General features: G+C 41.5%; 1 protein-coding gene across 3 annotated transcripts in view; it reads left to right on the top strand.

Annotated features, from left to right (window-relative positions):
* Positions 1 to 17,767, top strand: part of ARL15 (ARF like GTPase 15) — a 495,300-nt gene that overhangs the window by 234,481 nt on the left and 243,052 nt on the right. For 2 of the 3 annotated variants that reach the window (XM_075541033.1, XM_075541032.1), the window contains one exon: positions 9,356 to 9,564. In XM_075541033.1, coding sequence (XP_075397148.1) covers positions 9,356 to 9,564 — 209 coding nt within the window. Of the gene's footprint in view, positions 1 to 9,355; positions 9,565 to 11,030; positions 11,109 to 17,767 lie in introns of those variants that run through there. The other variant, XM_075541034.1, reaches the window with a different exon arrangement.

Raw genomic sequence — 17,767 nt, 5'->3', positions numbered from 1 at the left:
AACTCATCTGTTTGGATGGCTGACAACACTTCCCTGTTTTTTTCTTCTTCACCTCGTCTACATCATCATCAAATCACGGTTCTTTCATATCCCTCTTCAAAAAGAAAGTCACGGAAACAAAAAGAAGTCACACCAAGTTAGGTCAGGTGAATAAGGTGCGTGGGGCAAGAGAGGCATGCTGGATTTTTTGCCCAAAACTGGCGCCCTGTGAGGCTGCGTGAGCAGGTGCATTATCATGGAGGTAAAAACTCCATCTTCCATAAATCAGGCCTTTGTTGTTGTTGCACACTGCTATATAATCTTTTCAGAACCTCTAAATAGAAACCTTGGTTAACAGTCCGACCTAGTGGAACGAACTCCAAGGGCACTACAAGTTGACACTTGTGTCCTTAAGTCAGATGACAGATGTCCAGAACGAGGCTTGTCATCCATGGACATTTCACCTTTGTTGAAACAAGGCAACCACGCATATGCTTGAGTTTTCCTTAAAGCACCGTCCTTGTAAGCTGTGTTCAACATCACAATAGTTTCTGCGATATTTTTTCCAAGCAGGAAACAAAATTTCACAGCTGCACACTGTTCTCTTAAACCAGCCATCATTTGAAAAAGGCAGGGCGGGGGGTGGAGGGGGTGGGGTTGAATGAAACGGTTTTTACAAAAAAATTCACTGTGACCAGATGAATCCACTATGCCCACTAACTCAGAGTGAATTGCTGGATGCTTACCTAGCAAGAAAACTTCATACTACAAAAGCTCTGCTCTGCCCAGCACAATTGCGAGTTTATTTGCTACTCCCTCGTATATGCAGAAGATGTGGCATGGGGATTGGAGGAAGACTTAATAACAGCCTGCGGTATGCAGATGACACAGTCTGTGTGCTGAAAGTGATGACAGCGTGAAGCACTTGCTGATGAAGATCAAGGATTGTAGCCTTCTGTTTGGATTACAGTTTGGTGTAAGGAAGACCCAAATCCTCACAACTGGACTAATAGGTAACATCACGATAAGTGGAGGAAAAGTTAAAGTTGTCAATGATTTTGTCTTACTTGGATCCACAATTAATGCTCATGGAAGCAGCTGTCAAGAGAGCAAAAGACTTAGGAAAAGATAAATCTGCTGCACAAGACTCTTTAGAATATTGAAGAACAGGATGTGACTTTGAGGGCTAACGTGTGTTTGACCCAAGTCCTGGTGTTCTCTATGGCCTTTTACTCATGTGAAAATTGGACACTGAAAAAGGAAGACCGTAGAAGAATCAATGCATTTGAATTGTGGTGCTGGAGAAGAACATTGAAAGTCCCATGGACTGCTAAAAGCACAAATCATTTTGTGTTGGAAGAAGTAAGGCCAGAGTGTTTCACAGAGGCAAGGATGGCAAGATACTGTTTTACATACTTTGGACCTATTTTCAGGAGAGACCAGTCCCTGGAGAAGGACATCGTGTTTGGTAAGTGGAGGGGCAGCAGCAAAGAGGAAGGCCCTCAACAAGATGGATTGACACAGCGGTTGTATCAATGGGCTCAGGCACAGGAACAATTGAGGATGGAGCAGGACCATACAACATTTCGTTCTGTTGTGCTCAGGGTAGCTATGTGTCAGAGCTGACTGGGCGGCATCTAACCACAACATAGTAAAACAAAGACCACCAATATTGTGCCTCGATACAATCACGTCTACCTTTGAGCCTGCTGTTGCAGGGACAGCTCACTTCCTTCAAGGTGTTATCACTAACGCTCTACTGTTCCCAGCGTGATAACCATCTCTGGGACTGCTTCCACCTGATCACGTGCCCAAAGTAAGGGAGACACTGTCTCCTCAGCCTCACGACTAAGGAACACCTGGCAGAGGCTATTTCAGGACAGGGTTGTTAGTTCTTGCACCCGCGGCGTATTCACTCTGCTTGTGAGCTCCATAGTGCAGACGCACAGCTTCTTTACTCTTCCTAATCCATTGGCCTGCTCTTGTGTGACTATTGTCTTGTCTATGTAGAATAGATATTTAAATATATAGAATATGGAATAGGTGCTGAACATCTAGAATAGAATATATAGAATAGGTATTTAATGACTATGGCGTAATGATTACGCATTGGGCCGTGGTCCACAGGGTCAGCAGTTTGAACCCAACTGCTCCTTAAGAGAAAGGTGAGACTCTCTACTCCTGTAAACAGTTACAGTCTCAGAAACTCATAGGGGCAGTTTTGCTCTCTCCTATAGGGTCACTCTGAGTGGGCATCGACACAATAGCAGTGAATTTTTGGTTTGGGTCATCGAGTTCACTGATAAGGGAATGTTAACATAGATAACTACATTAAAATAAAAACCATTACCTTCGAGTGGACTTGTAGAGACCTTACTGGACGGAACAGAACCACTCCGTAGGATTTCCAGTAGCTGGAAGCCTATGGGAGTGAACTGCCACCACTCTCTCCTTTGGAACCATGGTGGGTTCAAACTGCCCAACTTGTAGTTAGCAGCTGAGTGTTTTATCTGCATACTTTTTACATTATTCTTCGTTTCCCACTTCTCTGCTCCCCCGCCCACCCCAGCTTAGGTGATAGTAGAGTTATTTCGCGTTATCACTTATTTTGTCAATGTAATCTCTGTTTCAAAACACATTAGACTTAAAGAATCTATTATGCAATCATCTGGAATTAGAAAACAAACAGGGAAGACTACATCCAACATTTATCCAGTTAAAGGAAATGAGAAAATTCATGCCTTATGTTGGAACATTGGAAGATTCTCAGGCAAAATTAAGAATGATACAGAAAGCATAAAAAGAAGATGGAAGAAATATGTACAAAGTCATTGCACCAAAAAAATTGCGCAACATATGACCATTTCAAGAGGTAGAACATTGGAAGAACCAATGGTCTTGAAGGAGGAAGTCTAAGGTACACTGGAGGCACGCTGAAGATGCTAGCACAGCGGTTCTCAACCTGTGGGTCGTGACCCCTTTGGGGTCAAACAATCTTTTCACAAGGGTCGCCCAATTCATAACAGTAGCAAAATTACAGTTATGAAGTAGTGAGTTTGTTTATTGTGCCAACCTGGCCGATAATCACTTGTGGGATTAATTGAAGGGTGGCGAGATAAATGGCTCAGTGAGTCTTGCCTTTCTAGTTCTTGGGTCTCTTGCTTTTGATGGTCGCACCAGGGTGCAGCTGCCTTAGCAGTTCCCTGTTTCAGCTTGCAAGGCTGACTTCCTGCAAACGTCCCCAAGGAGAAGCCACATGGATCTACACTGATGCAGCCCTGGGTGCTGGAGCACCTATGTGGAGACCCCTGCCAGAGCTGAGGTGCTTACACGTTCACTGACTCGGCTTTCCTCCTGCAGTCGGCATTGTTATGTCTGCTTTGTGAGACCAAGGAGGACTTTGTGGACTGGTGTTGGACATATGTGTTAATGGGTTAATGTTGGACTTGTGGGCTTGGGCAGCACTGGGTTGGGATGTTTGCTGGATGCACACTTATCCTTTATATAAAACTCTCTTTTATACATGAGTTTCTGTGGATTTGTTTCTCTAAAGTACCCAGACTAATGCAAGTAGCAATGAAAATAATGTTATGGTTGGGGGGGGGGGGTTCACTACAACATGAGGAACCATATTAGAAAAGTTGCAAACCACTGCTCTAGCAAGTGACAGAATACCAGTGGAAACGTGCAAAATGCTGTTGCAAAGCTGAAAGCCCTCACTTACCGACGCCAAGAAATTGAGAAGACAATTCCCAGGCCAACTGTCCATAATCATTTCTTATCCATCAGATATGACTGAACAATATCGTTAATATTACACGCAAGTACAATTTTGCTGAAAGTAATCACCTTCAAAAATGTTACAACAGGTTTAGGGTTAGAGTTAGAAGAGGGAAAAAAATAAAGAAAAAAATAGTTACAACAATACCTTGACAGGGAGCTGCTAGATGTTCAAGCCAATCTCAGAAGAGGTCATAAAATTAGGGATATTATTGCTGAGATCAGATAGATCTTGGCCAAAATCAGAGACTACCTGAAAAATCTTCACCTACTGAAGTGACGTGGAGATGATGTCCGGTCTTGTCCGGTTACACGTGGAGGAAGGAGAATCCAGCTTTACATCTCTCAGGCCTCCTTAGCCTATTCTGACATCTACCCACCCCACACAAATATGACAAAGCTCCTTTAGCACTGATAAATGCCCACCGGGCATCCCACTTGGCAAACCAGTTTTCTCCCATGGGCACTCAGCTCTACTTCTTTTGTAGGCATGAAGCCTGTAGATCCATTCGTGGTCTCACTTCTGTAGCCTCTGGTGCCACTGCTGCCACCAGTTTATAGACAGGGCTCTGGCATGTGCTCTGTTGCTGATACTTCATGGGGTTCTCTCCTCCTGCTTCTGAAATGACTCACTTTAGGCCTAGCAGAATGACCAATCCTTAAGTTAGAATATTACACACCTTATTTGCATGTTCCTGCCCAGGAATTTGTTGTGTTACAAAGATTATGGATAGAAGGGTCACACCATTTAATTTTACTACGCCTCGGTTTTATTGGCTATGCAGAAGCATTTAACTATGTGGATTATAGCAAATAAGGGGTAAAATTTCAAAAGTGAGAACTCTGGAAGACTTATTTGTGTTTATTTCGAACATAGACCAAGAGGGAGTCATTCAAGTAGAACAAGAAGTGTGTATCTAGGTCTTCAGTATACTCGAAGCCACCATCAACACCCATGGAAGCAACAGTCAAGCAATCGAAAGAGGCAATTTATTGGCAAATCTGTTGCCCCTCCCGAAAAATCTCCCTGTGTTGATAAGAAGCAAAGATGTCACTTTGAAGACTAAGATGTGTCTGACCATAGATATGGTATTTTCAGTGGACTCATATGGATGTGAAATGTTGACCTTGAATAAGAACGACCAAAGAAGAACGGATGCACTTGAATTGTGGTGAGAAGAATATTGACAGGACCAAGGATGGCCAAACTAGGCCTGTCTTGGAAGAGGCACAGCCGGGATGGCAGGACTTAGTCTCCTGTATACTTTGGGCCTGTTGTCAAGAGACCAGTCCCTGGAGAAGGACATCATGGTTGGCAAAATAATAGGGCAGCGAAAAGGAGTGAGACCTCATCAAGATGGATTGACATAGTGCTGCTAGTGTCAGGCTCAGACATAAGGACAATTGTGAGAATGACTCAGGGCCAGGTGGTATTTCGTCCCCTTGGATATAGGGTCTTGGTGAGTCAGAAAACCCACTGGGTGGCATCTAGCAGCAGCAACTTTATGGCTATCATGGGTAGATCAGTTCATACATGTAACACCCTGGGGCAATCAGTATCCACATCTGAACTCTACTTGTTGGTCAGTTCTTGCTATTGGTTAGTTATGAATGTATGCTTGGCGAAAATAAACAAAATCATGCAGAGAGGATGTTGTTGACATACTCGGTGTACCGTAGAAGTGAATCAAATGAATCAATGGTAAGACCAAGATTTTACCCACCACACATTTTACCACTGTGATGGCTGACAGTGATTTGCTAATAGTTTCAACTCTGACATGAAATAGAGCTAGTCTGTCTTGAGCAGCAAGCAGTTCATTTTGAAAACGTCTCTCAGGTAATGTTCTGAAAGGTAGTTTTGGTGAACAGGTAGATCATACTGTTCTCTGAGTTAGGTTTAAACTCAGTTCGTAGAGTGTAGACTATAGATTATTCCGTGTTATTGGACAAAGTCTAAAGTGATTTATAGTAAGGAATTTACAATAAAGCATATTGTACATATTTTAAAAATCATTTTATTGGGGGTTCTTACAGCTCTTATAACAATCTGTGCATCAATTGTATCAGTCACATTTGTACATAGGCTGCCATCATCAGTTTCAAAGCAGTTTCTTTCTACTTGAGGCCTACTATCAGCTCTTCTCTCTTCCCACCCTCCCACCCTCGTGAACCCTTGGTAAATGATAAATGATTACTATTTTCATATGTTACACCGTCCACCGTCTCCCCTCAGTCATGGTTATGTGGTTCATCCCCCTCAAGAGGGTGCATATTCTTATATGAAAATGATGTCCTCTCTGCCCTTTATATGAATAAAATTTCTAATAACTGTCATACAGATGCCTATGCACACAATATGTTTGTTGTGGTTTTAAGCATTTTCCGCTGGGTAACCCTGCCTCCACTTTTCCCTTCCAGGTTAGGGATGGCTGTCCACATATGGATAATGTCTGGCTATTGCTCTCAGCACATGCTGTCCGTTTCCCACCCAGACCTCCTTTACTGGGCTAGTGCACCCATCTCCCAGCTGCTGCGGTTGTTGGCTCCTAATGACTCACACCTGTACCCTTCTCCAGAGGCTGGCCCTTGGCTGACAAGAGCTGCTTAGGGAGTTGCCTGAACCAAATCTGTTTGGAAGATTACATGAGAGCACAGCCTGAATCCCTCCTCATCTTCATCCCCCGCCTCCTCAGCGGTGGCTCATGGCCAGTGATTATGTGAGCGCATCACAGCCCAGGCCCCTTGCCTCTGGATTGGACCATTTCTGTGTTTTCATCTAAGCACTAGATCTTCCCATGTGATGCAATTGTGGCTAGATTTCTGAATCCATAACTTAACTAGCTTCTTCCCTCAATGTTTTATGCTTCCTCCATCCTAGCTTGCTCCTCTTTGCTTAATATTTTGTATTAAGTACTCTCTGCTGTGGTTTTCTTTATTTTGTTTTGTTTCCTTGTTGGCCCGAATGATGTGTATTAACTGATCATATCCCATATCTTTGCACATTTGAGATGACTCAACTTGAAACACTCAAAATTTGAAAAATAGCTTCGTCGCCAGAGTCAATTAGACCTACCTCCTTTGCTTGTTTGAGAGCTCTGTGAGCTACTCTTAGTAGAACAGCACTACACCTGGAATATAGGAAATGCCTAATACATGGTGTCATGCCTAACAAATGGTAGCTCTTTTGTTGCTTATGTCACTCTTCTGTAAGACTTGCCCTGTTCTGAGCTAAATGCCTCATCTCAACTCAAGCTAGCCAGACTTTAAGCTACTAATGTGATATCACACAGACCCTGATTGGAGAAAAAATGCACACCACTGATCTCACCTGCCAGTGTCTCCTCACACAACACAGTTACCCAACAGAGGTGCTAGATGGTCAACAAGTGACAAATTTAATGATTAACTAGTTGGAACCTGATCATATGCAGTAAATTGCTGACATTTCTGGGTGGAGAGTTCTTGTTCTTATTCTGTAGCACAGGGAGGTCGGATGGTGCCGTGGTCAGGAGCTAGGCTCTCAGCGGGAAGGTTGGCCACCAGTGCTCCGTGGGAGAAAAAACTTGATTCGCTCAAATAAAGATTGCGTCCTGGGAAACTATAGAGCCGTTCCCATCTAGCCTCTTGGGTCGCCGTGAGTCAAAACCAAGTCAATGGCTAAAGAATTTTAACCAATGATACGTCCACATTTACTCAGCGTGCACACATGTATTTTATGATTTACTAGATATGTGGCTAGGGTCAGTCACCTCCGCCTTCTCGACTCGGCAGTTTCCTCAGAGAGATGGATTGAATAATCTCTAAAGTTTTTCCCAATTCTTAAAATCCTCTAATCTTAATGAAGGCATAATTTAGTTTTCATTAATCCAAAAAACACCCATTTTGAACTTGACATTACATATTAGAAATCAAAGAGACACTTGATTATGCCAATGCCTTGGTGAAAACATAAGTAATAGAACATAAAATCGGTATCTTAAACAGTTCCATGCCATTACATACATTTTAATATGGACCCACCGTTTGTGTTTCTCATTTAATTGGGACCCTGAGCATGCTCATTTTCTTTTGTTCTTCTCTGTGGATTATAAGGCCAAATGTATTATTGTAACCGCATGTACCAAAGACCACGGCTTCGATCTTCCACAAATTTCAGCACTTTGATACTTAAAGTTATTATGTTTATAATTTGAACTCGTCCGATGAACTAAGCAAGGCTGGACTGATCAGTAAGCAGTTGCATTAGAAAATGAAGCAGGAGAACCAGTATTATGAAAAGTAGTTTTGGTGAACATCTAAGTCAAGCCCTTCTGTGCTAAGTTCTAACTCAATTTTGAGAGTGTAGTTTACTTAGGACCATCGGACAATGTTTGAAAATCTTCTTCTAAGCGTGAGTCTAACAAGTATTTATCCTGCTAGGTTTTTCTCCATACTCTGACAGGAAAGGTGTCATGAATGACTCTCAGGTCTCTGTGTCTCTTTCAAGGCCGTTGTCCACACATTGGTTCCCATGCCTTTTCTAGTCTCAGTTACCCACCATGAATTCATATTCTACCTTTGACCATAAAGTTTAGCACTTAATTTTTAAAAGCTACATTGTTTTTCAGTAGAAATTACTGTTGGGAATATTTTTCATTTGCTGAAGACTATTCTTTTTAAAATTTATTGCTATTGTTAAACAGTCTCATTGGCCTATAATTCACATATCATATAGTTCAATCGTTCAATCATTCAGAAGACTTGTGCAATCAGCAGCACAATCAATTCTAGAACATTTTCTTCATTCTTGTCCTCATTGTCATTGGTTTCCTTTCCCCCCTCAACCTCCCCTGTCATATTCGCAAGAAATCATTAATCCAGTTACTATTTATATAAATGTACTTATCCTGGGTTTCATGTACAGAAAAAGAAAAGAAAGGAAAACTGACAACAACAACAAAGAACAGACACACCTCAATCGAAAGACAGCAGAAAATATTAAAAACTTGGACAAATTTAAAATAGGTCAAAAAGGAGATCAAATGATCAGGTGTTGAGTTTTGACCTCGCTGCATCTTCAGTGACCCACTTTCCAAGGCAGCCTGTGTGATTATAAGGCTATTCTCATTCCTGGTCTATGGTCACAGGGAGTCACCTTCAATCCATCTATATTACCCCTTCAGTTTTTTGCTGCTTTTAAAAAACTGGAACAACTTTAAAATGGGTCCAAGGGGAGATCAAATGATACGATGTTACATCTGAACCCAACTACATCTGTCTAGCCGGCTTTATGAGGCTCTGTGTGCCAAGCAGAGCTGTTCCCTCCCTCCTCAAGGCTCTGCTCAGAGCCGATTCACCAGAGGCTGACTCCACGTGTAGACTCTGAAAATAGGTTTGGCTTCTACTGCCATCCGTACCCTTCTGCGAACCAGGTGTTCACAGTTTAAGCTCTGATACCATTCCTCCTTGAGATTTGGGTTTTATTATTTCCAGTCCTTGGATCACACAGGCTGGTGTGCTGCTTCCATTTGGATCTAGTTGATGCCTGACTTAGCTGGCTATCTGTTTGCAGACAAGCCTTTTAAGGGATTTTGTTTTGTCTTGTCTTTTATAGGGGCTGATAATATTCGGAAATACTGGAGCCGCTACTACCAAGGATCTCAAGGGGTGATCTTTGTATTAGACAGTGCCTCCTCAGAAGGTGATCTAGAAACTGCTAGAAATGAGCTGCACTCCGCTCTGCAGCACCCACAATTATGTACTTTACCCTTTTTAATACTGGCCAATCATCAAGACAAACCAGCTGCTCGCTCAGTACAAGAGGTATGTCTCATCGCCGTGCAACTCCCTGTCTGCCTGTGTTTGTTGGGCATTTGCTGCTGCTTCAGAATTGGCAAGATGCATATAGTTAAAGATATACTGGTTATGCTGTTTTATGAGATTTCAGCTTTCTTAAAGATCGGAAAGTCTATATAGATCGGAAAGAACTTCCTGTTTTCTTACATAACCCTTCCATCCTCTGGATTGTTTTACGTGGTTTTTTTTTTAAAACTGTTTAGCAAAAGCTGGAGGAGATCTCTGGACATACTTCTCATCTATGTTGAAGGGCTGTCATATCCTTTTACCGGCCAACTTAGGTCATTCTCCTGCTTTTAAAGGAGCTTTTTGAATTACAACATTTTTAGTAGCATAGCATCAAACCTTTTTATATATTCCTTTATGCCTATAACTTTCAGGATCTTTCTCCTCACCTCTTTCCAGAATACTAATGTGTTTCCCCAAGTGACTGTGGATTAAGATGGCGAATAGGAATGGCATTGCTCTTTCTTCTGAAAAAACGGATGCGGAGTCAAGAAATAACATGCCCTAACACCAAACCTCCTCCACATTTAGCGTATGACCCATGGCAGAGAGCTTTGTTCTCCTGCCTAGCTTCTCACCTGTGCAATGCGAATAATGCAATTTATTATAAATGAGTGGGATTTATTTGGATAATTTACTTTGAAGTTTAATGTATGCAAAGAAGAGGTACCGGAAGTGTTGGAGAAAATTGTGAAAAAGGCAAGGATCTCTATTTAAGCCAGTGTTTCTCATCCTTCCTAATGCCGCGACCCTTTGATACAGTTCTTGGTGTGTGGTGACCCCCGCAACCATAAAATTATTTTCGTTGCTACTTCATCACTGTCACTTTGCTACTGTTGACCCCGCTGAAAGGGTCATCCGACCCGCACACAGAGGTCACAACTCACAGGTTGGGAACCGCTGCTTTAAGCAAATAGAGCTTAGGTTGATCTTTGGTTACCGCATTCAGTACAAAGTTCTTAGAGCCTTGATCGATTTGGGGTATACTCTATCGCTAATATGAAGTCATTAAGATAAAGAGTGATAAAAAGCCATTCAGGGAAGCATTCATGTGCAAATATTTGACACTGTAATTATGATGCCTTAGTGACCTGGTCTTAAGACCTCAGGCACACCTTTTAACTTCTCATCACCAGTTTTTCTGTCTGGAGAACAGACATCATAACATGTAATCCGAGTTAATTACAGGTGTTTAATTCGTTTCTGATTGTAAAGCGCTTTGGTGGAAATGCATCGTTATTGATAATCCTTGTAACAGATGTATACAAAAACATAAATAAGCAACATAGCATGTGCATATCTGTAATATGTCACGCAGCAGATACAACACAATTTACACAACTCCAGTTTACTTCACAGTCAAGAAAAAAGGGTTGTGTCTTTGTTTTTATTTTAAACTTAAGAAAACATTTCTTTCTTTCTTTTAGCAATCATACTGTTCTGACTCCTGGTACACCTCAGTAGGAATTAGAGATTGTCACATGGAATAAAGGCCACTTTCAACAGCTCCTTGCTTCTGCGTGTGCTATGTGTGGATTGGCTGGCTCTCAGCGGAAAAAGGAAAAATATCTTTTTCGTTTAAATAGAGTTTGTTTTCCGAGCAGCTTTGGGCTGTGCAATCTTGAGCAGAAAGTACAGAGAGCTCTCGCGTACCCTGCCTCCTGCACCTTGTAGATCCTGTTAGCATCGCCCTCGGCGTTGGCAAGTGTACCGTCATCCCTGCGGATTTTGCGCACGAGTCTACGCCTTTATGTCCCGGAACAGAGGGGACCGGGTGTTCCTCTTCATCTCTGTGGATCTGGAACCATTTCCCCCCCGAGGTTTTTGCTGGCAGTGGAATTGTGAACGATCAGTTTGAGGACTATTTCAGTAAAGCATTCCCCCCAACCTGGGTCATCTAGAAACACATGCTATACAGGTGCGTTTGAGATTGGTGTGATGTCACACCAATTGGTGTGGACGAGTTGCATTACAGATCGCCGCCTTCAGGGTCATGGAAGCATAACATGAAGTGCACACGCTTCCTTTAGGTTTGGCAGAAAAAGAAAGGGACCTTCCTTTCCGCCCGCCCTGGGTGAGATCGGTGAGATGGTTCTGCTAGCTTAAACACAGGGATCATTGCCGGGTAGAGGACAGTATTGTAAATTCTGTAGGGATGTTGGAAGAACTAAACCGATACCTTACTGTGAGCACACATAAAAATGGGGTGTGAAAGAGAAGCTTAAACTTTGGGGCTAAACCATCGCCTCAGGGTGTATGGGGGCAGGGGCCTGCCGGCAACGGGTGGCTGAAAAGTACACCAAATCAGACAGTCCTTGAACTTGGTTTAGAAGTGGAATTCTTCCTCTCCTCCTTTCTTTCCTTATAAATGCATCAAATGCCCATTTCCTGCTACTTCTAAACATTTTTGTTTGTTTTCACCTGCCACATTGTGTGCTTCCTGTGGCGTTTCTAAACAAACATGCCTGTGAATAGGCGCAATGCTGTTCCTTCCGAATCCGAGGAGATATCGTTAATTTAAGACAAAATTTGATGCCGTTCAGAAAAGAGTGAATCATAAAGGCTACTGATTCTCCCTCTGCCCCAGTGAAGAAAGGGTTGCAGCCTCTACTTAATGTGTTATGCAAAAACTGTGCTGGGGTTTATCCTGTTTCAGGAGTCAAGCTTCAGGACTTCACTTGTCATTTAATGAGGAGCTCAGGATATTATTGATTCGAGGAGACCCGCAACAATCTACTAGAGTCAAACGCCGAATGGTCACTGAGCTTTCAAAAGACGGTGAAAATGTCGGGAAGTTGTCCATGTGGCCCCCTTTCAGTCAAGAAAGGGAGACAATGGTTAAAGCTGCTGGGTAACCCCCAGACAGCGGGCACCGGGCCCAGTTATTCTGTGACCCTTCATAGCGCAGGGGAGCCTTGCACTGTGCTGTTCCCTTCTGGTTCTCTATCTGGTAACGACCTGTCTTTAACTTAACAGAATTTTTAAGATTCTGCCTGCCGAAAATTGACAGTGAAAACAGATTTTTTTTTAATTGAAGAGGCATTTAAAAAAAAAATAGCAAACCACTGGGAAAAAGAACACCCTTTATGTGCTGTCTGAAAGCCAAGCAATTCTTGCAACAGATGTTTGCTGCATTCACTTGGGGAGGTGTAGTTACTACACTCACTTTTCCAAAGTTTACTCACATTTTTGTGCGCGAGTTTTTTGTTTTGTTCCTCTCTACGTTGCAAAAAAAAAAAAAGAAAGAAAGAAATCCCTTGTAATGATATCAAACGCCCTGACATGATTTTATCAGGGGAAAACTCCGCTTCATTTAAATGGTAAAGCTATACAATACAAAAATCATGGGGCAGTGGAGTGTTGTTTGTTTTTTTGGGTTTTTTATTATTATTTTTTGTTTTGAGTTGTAACCGTATCTAATTTGTTTTCCAGCTCCCAGAGGAGAGCATACTTCAGTCTGAAGTTATTTCATAGATCAGGAGGATTTTATGAGAAGTTAAGATGATAGAATAGCCAATAAATGTAATCCTATTTTCCCTCCACACAGTTGCCAATGGGGGACTCTTTGCCTCCGAGTTTTTAAACTCTGAGCAATTGTTTTTTTTTTTTAGCATTTCCATGCCTCATAAAACAACCCATTTTGTTACCATGCAAAAAAGGGTCCATTCGTTCAGCACCCTCATCTGCTTTAATCTTTATCTGTATCCTCAATCCAGAGGTACTCTTTGCAGAAGCAGTACATCAAAATCCCATGTTAGCAAGTCATTGCATCGTTTGCATCAAAGTAAATGTTAATTGAGAAATGTGAACACTGTCCGACGGGACTGAAAGCGAATTCTCACGCTGAATCAACTGATTGGTGCATTGACCCATTTTGTATCACACAGGAAAGTCTAGCTTCTGAATCGGTGTCAGCATCACAGTTCAACTTTGTGATGCTGCCACTTCCCGATTGTCATGCATTTCCATTTGTTATTTTGATGTGCGAAGAACTTGGTGTCATATTTGAAAAGAATACAATGTCAATGTGAGAAGATGATTTACAAGTAGTTTGTAATGATATAAACATTACTGGCTTTTTAAAAACTGTTTTGTTTTGAGTTATAAATATTCAGATTTTTATTTTGAATGGTGCATTCAATATTCAGCGTGTCGTGAATAGTTTATCTAGTTCTCACTTTTTAGTCTGCAGATATCTTCTGGCAAAGGGCGCCAGTATATGTCCTTATGATATTTAGCTACTGCGTTTAATTATGTCTCCTCCTGGAAGGTAGAGAGCTATTTCCAAACTGCGCACCTTCTTTCTTCCGTAGGTCCAGGGAGAGTTCTGAAGGGGTGTGTGTGTGTGTGTGTGTGTGTGTGTGTGTGTGTGTGTGTGTGTGTGTGTTCCTAAAAAGGACATCTCTAAGTTTAGAATGTTTCTCTTATTTTTACAACTTGCCAGTAGAACCGTCATTTTTGGTAGCTCTATGAAGTAGTGAATATCTTATCTGGGTTTGCATGACAAATGTTTTATTGGAGGATGCAAGTCAGCATTAAAATCACTTAAGGCACTTCACTTAATTCAATATTACTTCCTGTACAATGGAGAGAAACATGTGTGTTTGTAAAATAATCATTGGGAAGTGCCATATACTTTAAATCTTAAGCCTTTTCCAAATAACTTGGCCTGCCTCTTGGCAGCACTTTCGAATCCTGATTTTGATTTCACAGTGAGCAGTGTATGTTTCTATTTTGTAAGCTCCCTTATGGGACATCTACTTATTTTAAAATAATACAAACTATTTTCTGTTCCTTCCTTGTAGATGCACATAGTGCTGCTACTCTTTAGTCTTGGAGAAGCAGTGAAAGCGTTTGGAGGAGTGAGTTTTCTACCGAATGACTGAAACTCCAGAAATATGTTTACTAACTTAAAAGAGAAGCCAAATTAACAATCACTTCATCAGTATCAGCATTGTAAATGGGTTGTAAAGAGCGGCTTTTAGCTCAGAGGACTGGAGCAGCTGCTGTGTTTTATTGACAGTGCCTTCATGCCCGTCCTTCTTTCTGCAGCATTTCCTTTGGGAAGCTAACGTTTGTACTTGATCTCCTTGACTGTCACTTTAGCCACATTGGGCTTTGTCACCCCTTCTTCTGTATCCATCGGGCAACTTTTTGACAGTGTGCCGTGAACTGAAAGCATGAATTCCCATCGAAAAGGAATACAGTTTCAACTAACAAATACTTCATATAAGAAAGGTTATTTCAGTGGAGAAAATGATTTCGATGAGATGTATTTGAATCCATTTCAAAATACAGAAATGTACATCCCACTCCTGCTCCTCCAAGCACTGTATTGTCATACCACCATCCCTTCCTTTCCTTTCAGTCTCACTCCCCCTTTCTTTTTATATACAGTTGGCACATTTTGGTTCCTTGCCCATTTCAAGGCTTTCTTTGTCAACTTGTCTCCACAGTACTTCCCAGAGTTCCCTCAAGGTTCTCAAATTCAGATCTCCCTCTCTCTCCCAGTCTCTCTGTGACAACACAGAGCGGAAAGAACACACTTTCTATATGATGCCTACATTGAAAATCAGTACAGTATTGTCTGCTAAGTTCTTCTGTAACCAAATAAAACTCCACCATTTCTAGATGCCAGTGTCCTTCATAATTCGATTCCCCTTTCTCTTGCACTATCACCTACCGCTCACTATTCCGTGGGATTCCATGTCACATCAGGAAGTCATCCAGACCTTGTGGTTGAGTCGGTGCACCCTGCCCCTTCCCACAGCACCCTGACCTTATCCTAACCTTAGCATTCAAGTGGACTGTTAATTTTTTGTGAGTCCTCAAGGTCATAAGCTTGAAAGACAAGCGTGATGACTCGTATGTGTCTCTGGATGGACTCAGTGTACATGGTTGAACGAGTGACTTCTTAGAGACTCTGTCACATGCTTTCCAACTGGCTTAGGACCACCAACTTTATGCACATTTTCCTACCATCACTCTACTAGCATCCAAGTCATCTCTTTCCATCCTTGAATATAACGATTCTTCTCCCCATATAAATGTTGCTCATGGGTCCCATCTTCCTTGAAATCTCATCATTTGAGCCATCATAATTGCTTCGAAAGTTTTCCATTGTTAGTTACCTTGTTGGCCGATGCTTGTTTCCGTGTATTTTTGTGTAGTCGTGTCCAGTGCGGGCCTTGGATAGCAGCATATCAGAATATTGTTTTCTTCCCAAGACCGTCATCAAGTGCGGGTGGCAGGACATCCTGACTGAACAGGGTTTCTTTTTCATAGACTCTCATCAATCTCCTTAATTTACTGTAGGGATTTCATTTCATTTGCATACTCCAAATAGTCTTTTACTGTTTGTATTTCCCCAGGAAAGACTGGCATGTAATGAAATTGTATGAGAACATAATTGAGATTAATTTAAAGCAATTAATTCAAGTAAATAAAAAACAAATTTAGCCTTTCAATTAATAAAATCATTTGGGAAAATAGAAGACTTTAAAATTAGAATATATAAAATTTTGTAACTTATATTGAAATGCTTTACAATGAGTTGTAATGGGTGAAGTTAGAGATCGACGTGATTCAATGGTTCATTGCTTCTTTCTGCATCCTTTTTGAAGCAGTGGGTATTTGAGCAGTTGTATGGGGCCCTAGTGGTGCCCTGGTTACCTTTTGGGCTGCTAACCACAAGGTCAGCAATTCAAAACCACCAGCCACTGCACAGGAAAAAGACGAGGCTTTCGACGCCCATCCACAGTTACAGTCTGGGAAAGCCACGGGTGCAGTCCTGCGGTCCTGCAGGGTCGCTGTGTGCTGGAATGGACTCAAGGACTGCGAGCTTGGTTTAATGGTGACTACCCTCTCTTATTTCAGTTGTCTAATGCTTTGTCTCGTCCAAAATATTTTAGGTTCTAAAAATTGACCTTTTACTAGCCTTCACTCAGCAAAGGCAATGAATGGCTTTGAGGCAAAAGTTCATGCCTTACCATTGCCTTGGTTCTTCGTTCCTTTTATTTATGTGTTGTTTTCATTTGCCAGAGAAAGCTTAGAGACTATACATTCCCTAGCTTACAAAGTTAATAAAGCATTTGTTGAGTTAAATTAATTTGAAAATAGACACAGTTAATGTCAGTAAGTGCTTTGAAGATAAAAAGCACAATAAGCGTTGGTTATTATCATTATGATAATTATTATCATTATTATTATTACATAGTGTCTGCTTAAAAATACCCGTGGTTACTCGGAGATGGCTGAGACTAATGACAGGGGTTAATCTGCTGGATTTTGTCCAGAACTAATGATTTTAGACATAATATGCACAAGTGTTTTCTTCTTCTTCTTTAGTAAACCAAGAGGAGATATTTGTTTAGTCTTTTCCCTGAAGAAAACTAAACTTCCTAGCGATTCTGTGACACAGAGGCATCAGAACTCATCTTGAATAATTACAGAATTTTCTTAAATAATCTCTAATAAGGATATATGTCTGGGGAGTAGGCATAACTACCTTCTTAAAAGCACTGATTCCTAATTACTAAAAAGTTTTAGCCTCAAGTTAAATATTTCTTAGTTGATAAGACTCAAGATTATTATTTTATGCATTAAAGAAAGGATAGAGTCTTATTTGGGTACGAAAATCTGAGAGGCTAACTCTTTTTATACAGTTGCAAATTTCAGTTTTTAGGATGCTAAAAAAATTAGTTTTAGCCTTTTTAAGAATAGTTGAAGGAAGTCTCTAGATGCGTCTTTAGAAAGTAAACTTCAAGCAGAAGGAACATTCCTTACTAGATACTGTAGATTTGGGTACCACAGTTCATAAGGTTACAGAGTACCCTGAAGCATTCTAACAAACTACTGCCTGAAAGTCCAGCGTACTCCAGTTTCATAATCAGTAAGACATTAGTGACATGTCTGAAGAAGACATTCCCCAATATTATTGCAAATTAAGTAATGAAAGGCCTCAGCAGAATGAAAAGAGAAGAGGTGCCTGGAGCCAATGAATGACAATGGGCACCTAGAGGCAGTTGAAGAACCAATTGCTAGTGATTGCGAGGCTATTCAAGTGTGCAGCAGCCCGAGCCCCTGGAAAGCCGGCACAATGCCGGCAGCCGGCAACGTGGCTTCAAAAGAATGGGAAGGGGGAACGGAAAGAGCCACTGACCCC

The sequence above is a fragment of the Tenrec ecaudatus genome, chromosome 2, assembly GCF_050624435.1.
Source record: "Tenrec ecaudatus isolate mTenEca1 chromosome 2, mTenEca1.hap1, whole genome shotgun sequence".
NCBI classification, from domain to species: domain Eukaryota; kingdom Metazoa; phylum Chordata; class Mammalia; order Afrosoricida; family Tenrecidae; genus Tenrec; species Tenrec ecaudatus.
Note: the sequence above shows the minus strand (reverse complement) of the source record. Positions and strands in the feature narration are given on the sequence as shown.